Source organism: Engystomops pustulosus, chromosome 6, assembly GCF_040894005.1.
Source record: "Engystomops pustulosus chromosome 6, aEngPut4.maternal, whole genome shotgun sequence".
Taxonomy (NCBI): domain Eukaryota; kingdom Metazoa; phylum Chordata; class Amphibia; order Anura; family Leptodactylidae; genus Engystomops; species Engystomops pustulosus.
The window spans coordinates 72,675,614-72,691,136 of record NC_092416.1 but is presented as its reverse complement, the minus strand read 5'-3'; the positions used below and the strand labels follow the sequence as shown (position 1 = coordinate 72,691,136).

General features: G+C 41.5%; 1 protein-coding gene across 1 annotated transcript; it reads left to right on the top strand.

The window, feature by feature from the left end:
- The first annotated feature begins 2,912 nt into the window (after positions 1-2,912).
- Positions 2,913-15,509, top strand: SCN3B (sodium voltage-gated channel beta subunit 3). Its single transcript, XM_072156541.1, has 6 exons — positions 2,913-3,379; positions 8,792-8,955; positions 10,085-10,313; positions 10,643-10,781; positions 11,606-11,694; positions 14,232-15,509. Exons 1-5 carry the CDS (start codon positions 3,310-3,312, stop codon positions 11,670-11,672), a joined length of 669 nt encoding a protein of 222 aa, XP_072012642.1. The 5' UTR covers positions 2,913-3,309; the 3' UTR covers positions 11,673-11,694; positions 14,232-15,509.
- Positions 15,510-15,523: the final 14 nt, after the last annotated feature.

The following is a 15,523-nucleotide window of genomic DNA, read 5'->3' as shown; positions in this document are numbered from 1 at the left end:
ACCCGTTTCTACCATATACTGCAATACTACTGCAATACAACTGTATTGCAGTATATGTCATTTTTACACAATATTTATTACAATGAGCCACTGGCACATTGTAACGAATCTGCAGAAACCATGCAGCCTTGGGTCTGACAAAGACCCAAGGCTGTCATGGCAACCGATCGCTGCCCCCGATGACGTCGTACGGTGACGTTGTAAGATGATTGCACCAACGTGCCACCATCCTTTAAATGTTGGCGGCAGCATCAGACTGGTTAATACCCACGGTTGGTGCTAGCACCAATCACGGTTATTAGCAGTGGGTCTTTGCTGCAATATGCAGAAAACCATACCTCTGTTTGAAGAGGGCTCAGCCCGTGAGCCCTCTTCATACAGCCCCCGTACTGCTACGCCGTACACGTATGCTGAAGAGGGTGAAGGAGTTAATATTCTAACCCCCCACACACAATTAATTATTTAATACGCTGTCCCTCCCAGAATTATTTATTTAATATGCGGCTGCCCCTCAAATAAATAGTTAATATGCTGCTGCCCCCTTAATTCATTAATTAATATGTTGCTGCCCCCCCCCTCCAATTGATTGGTTAATATGCTGATGCCCCCTCCCCAATTGATTGGTTTATATGCTGATGCCCCCCCCCCAATTGATTGGTTAATATGCTGATGCCCCCCCCAATTGATTGGTTAATATGCTGATGCCCCCCTTAATTTGTTGATATGCTGCTGCCCGCCCCACAATTAACTATTTAATATTCAGCCCACCCCCAATTAATTATTTTATATATTTAGAGCCCCCACCATCTATTACTGCTGTTCTATTAAAAAAATAAAACCTTATACTCACCTCAGGTCCCGCTTGTTTCTTCTTGCCGCGTCTGGGCAGAAAAGGGTGCGCAGCTGCGTGATGACGTCATCACGCGGCCGCGCATCCTAGTTCCTGGAGCGATGTGCGCCGGGGTTGTCTTCCGGCCACATCGCTCCAGTTATAGTGCTCTAGCGGCCGGAAACGGCCGCATCGAGCACTATACAGTGACGTGCAGGAGCTTCCGGTCCGGACGGACGGAGGCCCCTGCCCGACTGCCGATGTGCCTGGCGGGGGCCCCAGCGGGAGCTTAATCATTGGCGCTATTGGAGTGCCAGGCCGGGGGCCCCAAAGCAATAAATCTCGATCCGGGGGCCCGGCGCTGGCGCTCCAAGAGCGCCAATGAGGATCCGGCTCTGGCCGCCACTAGGAATTTTGGGGCCTCTGACTGGAAGATTTTTGTGCCCCAACCACCTGTGTCCATTCCCACATTGATACATAACATTATACACAATTTTTTCACCAAAACATTTTGAGCCATGACAAACTAGACTCTGCATGTTCCCATTCAGTATAAAGGTAGCCCCTGCACATGCCCATTCAGTATATAGATAGCTCCTGCACATGCCCACTCAGTATATATCCACCCCAGATGTCCTGGCCGCCTTAATGAAATGTCCTGCCAGATGCCCCCTTTAATGAAATGTCCCGCCAGACGCCTCCCTAAATAAAATCTCCTGCCAGGCGCCCCCCCTAAACGAAATGTCCTGCCAGATGTCCCCTTTAATGAAATATCCACCCCCAAATGTCCCCTTTAATAAAATGTCCTGCCAGACGCTTCCCTAAATAAAATGTCCTGCCAGATGCCCCCCTTAATGAAATTTTCTGCCAGATGCCCCCTTAATTAAATATCTTGCCAGATGCCGCCCTCCTCCTCTTGAAAAAATGTATTAAAATCTATACTCACCTTTCGGCTTCTTCTCTCCGGCCCCCCGGTTCCTTCTTCTGCTCCTCACACCCGGGCGCAGCATGACTTTGATATTACTGTGTCGCGGCTGTGGGACGTCATAGGGTAAGGGCTCGTGCAGCGCATACAATATGACGTCAACAATCTCCGCGTCAGTGATGCGCCCGGGCTGGAAAAGCAGAAGAAGGTGCCACAGAGTCGGGGAAAAGAAGCAGAAAGGTGAGTATAGATTTTTTTTTTCTCTTATAGGAATGGGAGGTTAATGGCTACTGTGAGCCCCTTGATCCCCTATTGATAGGAAAACGGGGGGCCTTTGAACACAGTCCTACTAGACTCCCCATGATGGCGGCCCTGACCATGACCATAGCACTAGCCAGCCAATCCAGTTTTCTGGGCCCCGGCATGTTACCTGTGATCTCTTTACCCCTGTTACATATGACTTGTAATCTGCTTACCAATTACATGTGACCTATGATCTCTTTACCCTGTTACATTTAACCTGTGATCTTTTTACCTTTGTTACATGTGATTTGTAATCTCTTTACCCCTTTTACATGTGACTTGTGATCTCTTTACCCCTGTTATAAGTGACTTTGATCTCATTACTGTTACATGTGACATATCTCTTTACCCCTGTTACATGTGACATATCTCTTTACCCCTGTTACATGTGACATATCTCTTTACCCCTGTTACATGTGACATATCTCTTTACCTCTGTTACATGTGACTTATCTCTTTACCCCTGTTACATGTGACTTATCTCTTTACCCCTGTTACATGTGACTTATCTCTTTACCCCTGTTACATGTGACTTATCTCTTTACCTCTGTTACATGTGACTTATCTCTTTACCCCTGTTACATGTGACTTATCTCTTTGCCTCTGTTACATGTGACATATCTCTTTGCCTCTGTTACATGTGACATATCTCTTTGCCTCTGTTACATGTGACATATCTCTTTACCTCTGTTACATGTGACATATCTCTTTGGCCCTGTTACATGTGACTTATCTCTTTACCCCTGTTATAAGTGACTTTGATCTCTTACCCCTGTCATATTTGGCCCAGGAGTTGGGGTTTAGCAGACCTGACATCCCCCTGTACTTTCTTCTATGTGCTTCACGGAGCAGACGCTGCTCTTCATCGCCATCTAGTGGCCGCAGGGATGGTTTCTCCTCCTAGTCGCTGGGTTTCCTCTCCTCTAACCATTGTGCTCCCTGAACACCATGCAGGATTATTAGATTTGCGCTAAGGAGAGGCTGATGTATCCTTGACAGGACAATTTATTCCTTTCTGGCGCCCTGATCTCCTGGAATTGGTGGCTAGTGATCTGCCTCCTGCAGGGATCCAGCATAGCTTCCATACTGAGCGGCTCCTGCATCTACTCCAATCATCGCTGGATTTACCACTGACTACACTCTCCAAGGTGCTGACAGACATCCATGACCTCTTACAGGGTCCCCACCACCAACATGATGTAGCAGGAGGGGGTCCATCAATCATCCTTTCCTTCTACAACCACTGCTAGGAATGAAAATCATCATGGCTACCTGGAGAAACACAGTGTTCTGGGGTCTTCCCCTGCTGCTGCTGATGCTGGGTATGTGATCATTTCTAGGTCAGTGTTCATACTGCCAATTGTAGAACAATAGAGAAGGCAGAGGGAGGAAGAGCACCCCACAACATGTCTGCAAATCATCTGCTAGATCACCTATTACACATATGTCCAGTCCTATATGCAATTACACTGGAAGAATAGACAGGAACAATAGACAGGAGGAAATGATACAGCCTCTCTCAAGCCATATATACATATATATATATATACACAGCTTAGATTACAAGGGTCTACACACTAAGGATTATAGGTGAAGGGTGTGAGAAGAAAACTGGTTGCCCAACTGGGGTATTTTGAGTAAAAATATCCAAGATTATATATATATACACCTTATTGCAGCAGAATACATGACTGGCATGAGTAGATAGTAAATGGTGACATATTCAGTTCCTCCTCCATGTGTCATCATTCTTCCACATGTATTCCCAGACTAGAGAATGGCACAGGATTCAGTATGCAGCGGGCACACATAAAAGAGCAGCTATGTGCTCACATTACAGACAGAGGCTCCATGGGGAGGACACAGGTTTATGGCAACTGCCTGCTATTAATGGATGCTGGCTGGAAAAATCCTCCAAAATACAGAAAAAAACACAAAGGAGAGACAGAAAAGCTTTCCTTCCTATTGGGGGGGGGGGAGTAAGGGCTGGTAAGGCTGGCTAATACAGGCACATTCAGGGTCATCCCTTCTCTTCCAGTTATAAAGTAGATACATTTATGATTCAGGGTAAAGATCATACTGTTTGATGGAATTAATGAGATTTTTCTGCATCTGCATCTTGCTCTCTGTGTGATCAGACAAATACACTTATAATATTGGATGATACTTGGCTTTTTTTATCTTTATTTTTTTTTACTTCAGGAACTAAGGAACGGTGCAGTCGCACAAGTACTAGTTGCTTCATGTCAGTTCTCATAGATTATGAATGCATTGAGTTGAGTTCCTATCAATTCTGTAGGCTTTGATATTGGGCAGCACTCTCTCCCTCCATGGGGGGACCTAGCTGATACTGTAGGGGGACACAGTTCCCCAAGCACACATCTGCTTATGAGGAGGGTTTGGATTGAGCAGCTGTGGGTACCACTAAAGCATGTGGCAAGACACGCTTTGTCCCTGGGGATGCAGCTTATATTCAGAAAATATCTGTCATGCACTTCAGCACCTACCAAGCACCCCCCTCCCCCCCTCCCCTTCAAACCCCCATGAGGTCCAGCCTAACCAAATGACCTGCTCAGACCTATGTAACATAAAAGTGCTACATGGTCCAGATAACATCTGCTAATAGCAGTAATGATTAAAACTAGTGTTGTCTCTCCTCTGTGGATGGCACAGCCTGTGCCATCATATGTGTCAGAATTGGAAATGCACAGCATGATTTAGATATTAATATTACATGAGGCTTTGCTCCAGTTTCTTAATTGTTCGGTGAGAAGCAAACCTTCCACCCTTGCTACAACAGAGATTAAAAGACATATTTCAGACACACTTACAGATAATCAATATAACAGGTATTGCGTGTGCTCTCCTAAATCTATTGGTGAGCTGCAGACTCAGAGCATTAGAAGGATGTTTCATCAAAGTTATATGGATTGCAACAACAAAAGAAATGCTACATGGAACATGCTAATGTTCCAATCCTGCAATATTCATCTCTTTATGAGTGTCTTACGCCATAATAATAATCTTTATTAAATAGCGCCATCAAATTCCGTAGCCATCCTAAATGATAAGGCATCAAACTTGATCCATGGTCAGAAAAGAAATGCATCAGTGTATCAGCATTGTCAGTAATGTACCTAATGGTATCAGGCCATCAGTAAATATACTTAGTATTGACATCACATGCAGAGTATGCCATGATGAAACTCTATCCTCAGATAATGTATTGCTAATGTACATTGCAGACATTACTATCAGCACCTGAACAGCTGCCCATAAGGCACACTTATTGACATATAGCACACTAAACTGTGATGACATATAGGAGCTCTGTAGATATTTACACAATCAAAAATTTTGGGCTATAAATTCTCAACAGAAAAAATATTGGTCCAGATTTATTAAAGCGTCTGCTTGACTTTGAACATTCTTTTTTGTGCAGACTGCTTGAACATGTATTTATAAAGTGTCCTAGCACTATGCCCAACGCGACACAAAATTCTGCACATGAAGGGGCGTTCCTGTGCACAGTCGGACCATGCGCCACATTTATCATGCAATATCCGACAGAATTGTCCAATGTTAAAGGTGCACCAAAAAAGTTGGTGCGTTCTGCCGGAGAAGTGCAGGGGGCACCAGATTCATCATATTCATGAATCTGTCACACACTTCACAGGCAAACTGCCGTTTACACTGTTTTTGATAAATCTTGGCCATTGCTTTAGTCATTATCAGATAATACATACACTGATTTGGAAGGGTAAGGTTTGTAGCTGCTAACAGTGTCCAATATGCATCCCTAACTGGGGTCAGAGCCACTGAATTTAGAGCCTAAACAGTGGCATAAGGGTAGATCCATAGATCTCAAATAGTTGGCCAATAATTTCCACTATATGCACCCAAAATGACGCTGTCTGAAAAATAATGTCATCAGACAGTTACACAGGCATCTGTCTTAACAGGAGTTACAATAACTGCAGTAATGTGAATGGAAGTGTGTGGGTACTATACAAGCCACCTACTTCTCCAGTCACTGCCAATGAGTCATATCTGCTCAGCCCCCGCTACTACAGAAGCCACTGTTTAAGCAATTATTTTAAGTACTTGGAGCCCATAGGGGTCTGCTTGGTGGGGATCTAACCCTGAGACAAAGGCTGGCTCAAGAAAAAGAGCGCCATGGGTGGAAAATTAAACATCAGTAGAAATACAAAATAAACATTAAAGCATACCACAGTAACATAGTATAGTTACATGGAAGTGAGTGGCCTCCTACCAAAATGTATCCCCATTTATTTACATAATCAAGGGTAATAGCAGCAGGAGAAAAATTACCTTCCACCAGTAGCATAACAAGACACCAGTGAGCCCCGGTGTGAATTTTGGAATGGCTTCTTGTATACCTTAATTTTTGCTGCCCCTCCATGACTGGAAAAAAACATATATCTTACAAAGACATTTATACACAGCACCATACTCATATATCATACGTATAGGGCCACATTTACGAAAGTCCCTGCGCCAGATTTATAGCTGTACAGTATATGGCAGTGCAGTTTTCCTGTGTGGTGTGCAGATCGTACCAGATTCAGGATTTGTGTCACCCATTCTTCATGAATCTGGCACTCCCTGCACAGTTCCAACAGAGTGCACCAACTTTTCTTTGAGCACCCCTTGTATCTCCATCAGACTAATGGAGGAGACGGCCGCACATGACCGTTCTGCTCCATTAATCTCCATAAAGCTGACGGAGAAAACAGCGTAAGCGTGGCGCTTGGCAATTTCCGTCAGCTCCATAGCTCTATTAGTCTGACAGAGCGATGAGGGGTTTTTAGTTTTTCGTGATCTGTGAGGTTCTCAGCATTGAGACCCCCACAGATCAGCAACTTAGGCCCTATCCCACGGATAGGGCCTAACTTTTATTCATGAGAAAACCCCTTTAAGATGTGTCAGCGCCTCATATGTGCCGTACGTGACTCATTTGTGTCGCAGCTGCACTATACCTGATGTAGCACAAATTTCTGGACGTTCTGGTGTACAGTCGGACCGTGTAACACATTTGTCATGCAGAGTCTTACAGAAGTGTGTTGCACGCCCCATAATTAAAAGTACACAAAAAAGTTGGTGCACTCTGTCGGCCAATGCAGGGGGCATCAGTTTCATGAAGAACAGGTGCCACAAATCCTGAAACTGGGGCCCCCTGCACATCACACAGGAAACTTCACGTGCTCAGTTTGCACTGTTTTCGATAAATGTGCAATATACTGTCCAGCTGCAGCCCCCTGTTATTAATCTACTGGCGAGCAGCAGCCCCCTTATATTAATGTGTTGTCCAGGAGCCCCCTTCATTCATGAAATGTCCAGCCGCCTCCCCTCACTAATGAAATGACCATTAGCCTCCCCTTATTATTGAAATCTTCTGCAGCCTCTTCTTATTAATAAAATGTCCTGATTAGTTTGGGACTAAGGAAATGTCCAGCAGCCTTCCTCTTACCAATGAAATATCCGTCAGCCTCCCCTCACTAATTAAATGTTCAGAATCCTCCCCTCATTCACGAAATGTCTGAAAGCTTCCCCTCACTAATGCAATGTCTAGCAATGCTAGGTATCACAGGTTCACGGGCTCTGATGTGCCAGGGGCGCCATGTGATGATGGAAGAGCACATAGATGTGTTTCTGTGTCTTACACGCATATAATTGATTTTAATTCCCATCTGATAGACCCACGTTCTACCATCCAGTAAACTGTGGGCTTCCTCCATGCCCGTTCATACTGCTTTCTACCTACACTGTTCCTTACTATTCCTCAATTGCACAAAGCAATCACTAAGGTACTCCTCTGTTGATTTGTCATCTCATAAAGTTGGCAATTGGGATTTCTAATAATTGAATTTGGGCAAAATTCTCCTGAGTGAGAAAATTTGTCCTTTTCCAGATCTCCTTTAGAAATTACTGGTCCAAGGATAGCACCATTTTGGCTCTAAGCTATGACTAGAATGGCTTCACTCATTGCTACATTACAGGCTGAACTTATAGAGTAACTAGTAGATAGGTAGGTAGATATATGTAAGTAGTCCTGAGCCATTCTTGTCCAGGTTGTTCACTAATCCCCTTCCCTGAATGAGCTTTTATTTGATCAGATGTGTGCTCTTTGCTTCATGTTGTATTTATAGCTTGGAGTAAAGCTGTGCCGGTACAATGTTGCGCTGCTGACCCTCTTCCTGACTCACCTGTGTGAAGTATGACGTCTCATCTCCAGTAATAAAAGGTGCTGTGTACATTCTGCAGAGGAGATGAATGTGCTGGAAGCAGCCGGCTTGTACTTACCATTGATTCGGCCCTCGCAGCTGCTATGAGGCCTATGTGTGGGGGAGGGGTTCATCTAGTCCAGAAAACCAAGATAATGATAATTGTGACATATTGCTTGTGATATGGTGACTTGTCTCCGACATATGTACTAATGAGTTTATCTTCTTCTCTATCTCCCTTTCGGTGTATTTGTCCATGTCATGATGTTGGTTTGTACCCTATATGTTTCCATTATGTTGTTTTCCCCTCTCCATTCTAATTGTTGTGGCTGATTTCTCCCGTTTTATTATTTAATTACTTCTTTTTTATATTTAATGTGTCCTGTGTTTGTTCGCAAACGTTCCTTGTGTGGAACGTTTTGCCCGCTCTGCTCCCCTTCCATTTGATTTCTGTCCCCCCCCCCCCCCTGTGCTGGTGCCCCTCTGCAGTTGGGGTGTGCTCATCCGTGTGTGTTGAGGTTCCTTCTGGAACAGAGGCCGTCCAAGGACACAATATGACATTGCTGTGCATCTCCTGCATGCAAAGAGAGGAAGTATTTGCCGTTACCAATGTGGAATGGTTCTACCAACCTCGCAATGGAAACAGATCACTTGTATGTATTATGTATCAAATCTACATTGTTTACACATTAAGGGTTTATTGATATCATTTCACTAATGGAAACACTGTAAAGTGCTCTTATCCTGCTGGAATGAAATTATGACAACAATTATCAGATATAAATAATTGTCTGTGGTCTGCAGAGAGTTATCACAAATGCACGAGCCACATTCATTAAGGCTGATGAACTGACCATTAACGGTGATAGGGGACCTGTAGATTTAGACATCTATGGGGTAGAGATCCAAACAGTGAAATCAGTTTAACCAATGAAGGCAAGGATGTGGGAGAACAATATTCTATACAATTATATAATCATTTAATAATAATCAGGATGAGATCACGGGGGGCAACATTCTCAGCTAATATGGAGGCATTGAACACTGTGCCAGTACCAACCACGGGTTTTAGCAGCGAGTTTTTGTCACCTGCCAAGGGATCGTTTCTAAGGGACAACATGGCTACATTTATGGGAAACTATCAGAATACAGATATATATTTTTTAATAACATGCAATTGAAGACATGTATGTGTACACCAGATGAATTCTATTAAATGCCAATGCCCAGGTGAGAATAACACTTTAAAGGGCTTTTCCCATGAAAGAAATTCTCAAAATTTTAATCCCTTACTGATGTTTACACAATAAAGATCATTTTTAACTCTTTACTTTACATTACAATTTTACTCAGTTTTATTGCTGTTTTAGCTCCTATCACTCAGTGATGGTCAGTGTAAGATTCCAGAGTGTGGACGGGGACTCTCTAAGCAGACACTTCATGATTCCTCTTTGCAATGAGATGCTGTGTGCTGACAATGTGCTAAGATTATCATGGTCCAGGGTTTATGTACACTTTAATGTAGCTTCTGAACAGTCTACTAGTATCTGACACACAGAAAAAGAGAGAAAAAGCTTATTTTGATGACAATCTAGTAGCACTTCTAGACCACCATAGATGCAGTACTACAAAAATAAAAAAAACTTTACTTTTTATGAATATTTATAGCATCGCTGTATATATTGTAAATATTTTTTAATAAGTGCATTAATAATAAATTATACATATAGTATATTACCAAAGCAGTGTTCTATTTTAATGATATATATTGTCCTTCTCTAGATCTTTGAATATAATGAGGGAAAACCCCGGGAGCTCTTGAGCCCATTCAAAGGTCGTCTGCAGTGGATTGGAAGCAAAGATTTGCAGGATGTCTCACTTATATTACATAATGTCACAATCACAGATTCAGGGCGGTTCATCTGCAATGTCAACCGCACACTACATTTCGAGGCCCACCAACATTCAACCACAAGCAACGTGGAAATTAATCTGATTGTGTCAGAAATAGGTAAGTCATACAAATGATCGCCACTATTATCACTGCTTGTACTCGGTGAATAGAAACACAGGCCATCAGTATTTGTATTCCAAAAAACATCAGAAATGCTAATATTTCCATTGCAGTATTTATTACATTTTTGTTTAACCCCTTAAATACACAGGCCTTGTAGTGAGAACATGTGTTGATGAGAGACATGGTGTGATTTTAATGGTCAGCGATGCCAGGTTTTATATTTTATGATGTGGATGTCAGAATATCCGCTATGAGGATACACATGTTTATATTACAATAGGAAGTGACTTTATTCTTTATGATGTCTGGCTCTCTTTCAACAGAGAGAGAGGATTTTACTTCTGTCCTCTCGGAGATCATGATGTACATCCTTCTGGCTTTCCTCACCTTGTGGCTTTTGATTGAGGTCGTTTACTGCTACAGAAAGATCTCTAAGGCTGAAGAAGTGACCCAAGAGAGTGTGTAGGTATCTGAAACATACAGTATAAGACACACATAGTAAAAGGGGACAAGTGCTCAGTACTGTAACTTTCAATACAACCTTGCCAGTCTTAATATACACATTGCATAGGCTGCCGTGTTTTCAAATAGTAGTTCTCATCAGAATTCACATGGTTTGTATGTAGTTTGTAACCACGGAGACATATAATTCTGCATAAAAGCTGTTGACACAAAATACTAACCATTAGCTGTTGTCGAAATTGTCACTTATCTTTTGAAAAGCTGACTGTAACACCCCTTCTGGCTCAGACATGCATGTAAATGCGATAGAGGGAGTGAGATAAGCGGTCACAAGATACTACTGTCATTGCGGAAACTGCTACTAGTTCAGGCCCAGTATACAGTATATTAGATTGTCGATAAGAGGATCTGACAGAGTACAAATAAATGTGTACGTCCAGCTGGTGAGTTTATTTGGGACAATTGTATAGAAGAGACCATCACCTTTTTGGAAACCTCTAGTCTGACCATAAGTTTCTATATGGTTGGGTGGGGAGGCATACAGGTTCTGTATATTCACTTGCAGCACATTTCACCAGGAATGTTGCAGATGCATCTGTAGGACCTGCACACTGCAGGTTGATGAAGTTGTCATGTGTTCCCATAAGTGCATGAGGGGCTTATTCGCAACACTTCTCTGCCTGCACATTGGCAGGGGTGTTTCACTTCCATTAAATCTAATGACAGGACATGCTCAGTAATTGTTGTGAATATGCTGGGGAACTCTTGTTGTGAATAATAATTGTATCCATCAATAACATGTATGTAATATTTGTATTTCGCAGCACTGATTATTTAGCGATACCTTCAGAAAACAAGGAAAACTGTCCTGTTCCGGTAGAGGAGCAATGAAACAAGATTATATCAACACAAGGCAAGTATCCAGGCCTGTTGTACATACCTAGTAAATAAGGTATGTGTCCCCTATTAAATCTGTTATCACTGACAGTCTGGCATGTGTTTTCCTACAGAATTAAATGGTAATATTAAACTCGATAAGATCAGAGCAACGGTTACAACCATGATAGCAAGATGAAAAATTACTAGCATATTGTAAGCAGTAAAAGCCTCTACAATCTACTGGTAATTTGTGCTCCAAAATGCAACAAAAAATGTACATACACAATTAACACAAATTGATATGGTAGTTGGCACATCTGGTAAACAGATCACTGCATATGTCTGTACAGCACCAGCATAAAGTATGACTTAATGCATAAAAGCAAATGGTACATTTCCTTTATGAACCAAACAAACATAAAAATGTTTTAGCTAAACTGATGCAGAAACAAATCTTGGTTAATCTGTAAAATCAGTTGTTTTGCTGGAATGAGGCTCTGGAACTCCTATGGCTACCTCAACGCTCTCCTAACCCCAATTATGCATTGATCTAGCCTTGTCCTCCATAGCATAAGCCGAAAATACATCATCATTGTCTTGTCCCTGACAGGCAGAAGTAATCAATCGCTGCACCCCCCCCCCCCCAACTGCTGTGTATGAGTCATCCAGCTTAGGTTGATTAGTCCTGTCTGAACAGTTCATTAAACTCCATGTTATGTGACAGCCAGTATGCACCCAGCTTTCCCAAGGTACTGAATTTTATAATTGTTTTTTGAGCAAAACCAGGTATTAAACAAGATATGTTTCTGCATCAGTGCAGCTACAGCATTCTCAAGTATGTGTGCTTCACAATGCATAAAAACAAATGGTATATTTCCTATAATAGACTTCTTAAAGTAAATAAAAAGTCTGGACAAAAGAACATGCTCTGTGAATTATAGTTTTTGTGTATGGACTACAAGAAAAACTGATCCTTCGGTTTTCTTAAAATTAGGTTAGCGGTAATACATCCCTAGATGAACTGAACAAATGTTTCATTATGTACTTTATGTAACAAAAATCTATCCCACAATATAGAGCAGTGAGTAAATAATTAAACACATATGGGTAAGTAATAGACAGGTACCATTGATAAGCTACCTTTGATTTATTGATCATTAGTGAGTATGACCACTTCTATAAACAAAAGTAGTTTTGGCAGTTGTTGTTAATACATCCCTGCATTCTCCTGACCAGAAAGAAATCAGCAATTATCTAAGAGAGGTAATTGTTTCTGCCCATAAATCTGGGAATAGGGTTATTTTGAAAATTGACTTAAGTTTTCAAAAGTGCATCTAAACAAACGCCTGGGACAATGTGTTAGATTTATAAAGTGTCCTAAGATTAGACAGTGCAGAGTTAGACTAGACAGTCTTATACTGCACAAGACTAATTGTCTGGTGCTGGATGATAAATCTGTCCTAGTATAAGGACTCTGCACCTCCTATTAGACGGCTTACTTTACGCCAGAAAGTTAGGACGAAATGCTGTGGGGTCAGCAGTATTTTTGGCGCATAATTTTTTTTAAATTGTGCTAGGCCATGGGCCTTTTCAGAGGCCACTCCCCTTTGTCGAGCTTGTCATAGGAGAGCTAGAAAACTGTCTTAAACCCTTTATAAATGAGGTGCAGACACTTTTTTTTAGTGCAAAGTACGACAGAATTCTGTCATAGACTGATTAATAAATCATGTTCTTTTAATATATCCTGATAACCAAATGTATTCAGTTTATTCCTTATAAAGAAATTTTTAAATGTTGCTCCTGCCTAGCCTTTGCTGTTTTGGGATCCGCTGCTAATTGTTATGATCTTTGCCGTCTTTGGAAGCAGAACTGGAATAATTACACTAACACAACACACTGAACTTTTTATATAATAGTATGTGATTATTGGAAACAACCTAATAAACAATGGCACAAGAGATTTGACCTATGACTTGTGTATATAAATATCTGTACTATCTGCAGAAATTCACTGAATTGTGTATCATGAGCAGCAATGGCTGAAATTTGTCATTAAATTTGTTGACTAATTTTGTCCCGATTCTACATATTTACATCTCATCTTCATATATGCAGGAGCCACCTATTAAATAAAAATGAAACAACATAGAAGGTTGAGTTTTTGGTTTATTGTACTCTGCAGCCACAGTCATTATTCCACAATTAGTGTAATAGTTATAGAGTATCTTTCTTTAGACCCCAACATATGACTATTTCTATGTAATTTCTACCAGAAGATTATGAATAATTTGACAACTGCAAGGAATCAGATGTGTCCTCTCTAGAAGAAATGATAACACCCAGGTGTCAATTGATTCATACATTTCTGGGAGAAATAGTAGAGGTATGATATTTAAAAAATATATCTTGCATTGGACAAATGAGTAGTCCAGTGTATGTACAAGAGGAACATCCCTGTTTCTGAGCATTGTTATATCAAAGAAAAGTGAGTGCTGATCCGGAATATTATACATACTTGTATAAAACTCAGATGGAATGAATGACTGTTGTCTTCTTGTGTTTCCATTCTAGGTGGCCTATGAAGACACAGATCAGTCTTCTATCTACACAATCAGTACTTGGCCATACAGATGCATCTCCCACATCTCATACTGAGAAATGAAAATTCCTCTATAATGCCTTACCTGCTTTGTAAACACCTAACATGGTTCATACATGTATGGAATGTGCTGTATGGAATCCTGAAGAATGGAGAAACACTACCAAGATCCAGAAGATACCGGGTTAAAAGCCTTGCTTTGTTCCTGATCAATAGGAGAAAATTCTTCAGCAGGAATTACTTTACTTTCTGCATATTCTGTCACATATCTAAAAATAGTGCAAGGAAAACTGTGATATTGTCCATAGCAACCTAGCAATCAGGTTCTAAATATAGTAATATCCCATGATGCCTCATACCTGGGTGGTGCTCATCAGCCCTCCCATAGTGTGTAGCTATGACACCTAGGAAAAAGAGGCCTGAATAGTATGTTGTTGGGAAACTACAACCAAAAAGTGCAACAGTATAGTAAGTTACAAGGAAATGAAAGCATCTGTACATGCTTCTAGGTGATCAAGCTATTTTTTCTAGGGAAGGGGGGGGGGTTTAATTTGGGTGCATTCTAGGCGATCAATCAATTTGGGAGTAGCTCTGGTTGCTATTGACAAAATGACAGCACCTAGTCGCACTGTTTTAGATGCATGAGCGATCAGATCTATACAAATAGAAGCTTAGACTCCATGTAATGAAAACACAACACATGGTGGCCTTTGTCACACCATTAACATCTTGGCTCCAGTGTCAAACCTGAAACCGGCACCTATTGACCATCTACCTTTTAGATTGCTGCCATCCTTCAATTTGGCATATTTGTCTTTGGGGTACTACAGGAGGAAAGCTACCCATGGATTCCTTGTAACTGCACCTCTGATCAAAGCTGTGGATTTGGAGAAGTCTGGTATAGTAAAATTGTCTCGTATCTGACAAGTCTGTGCTTACACTACAGTATAATGCCGTAGCTCATTCAGTATCTGGCAGCATAAAGCAATGATTTCATCTCATCCTCTTATTGGTGATGTGTTTATTATTTCTGGCATCTTGTCTGGCGCTAGATTTACCACCTTCTCATCTTTCTCATGTTCATCCTCACAATCTGTCACCTATTGCACACGACTGTTACTTGTATACGAGAGGATGTCACAATTGTCTCTTCTTGAGGGGGGCAATGTCTTCCTGATATTTCGACTAGCTGTTACCTGCCAAACACTTTGTAAGATGAATAAAATTGTGGTATTAATGTTTCTTTTCAATGAAGTCAACATGA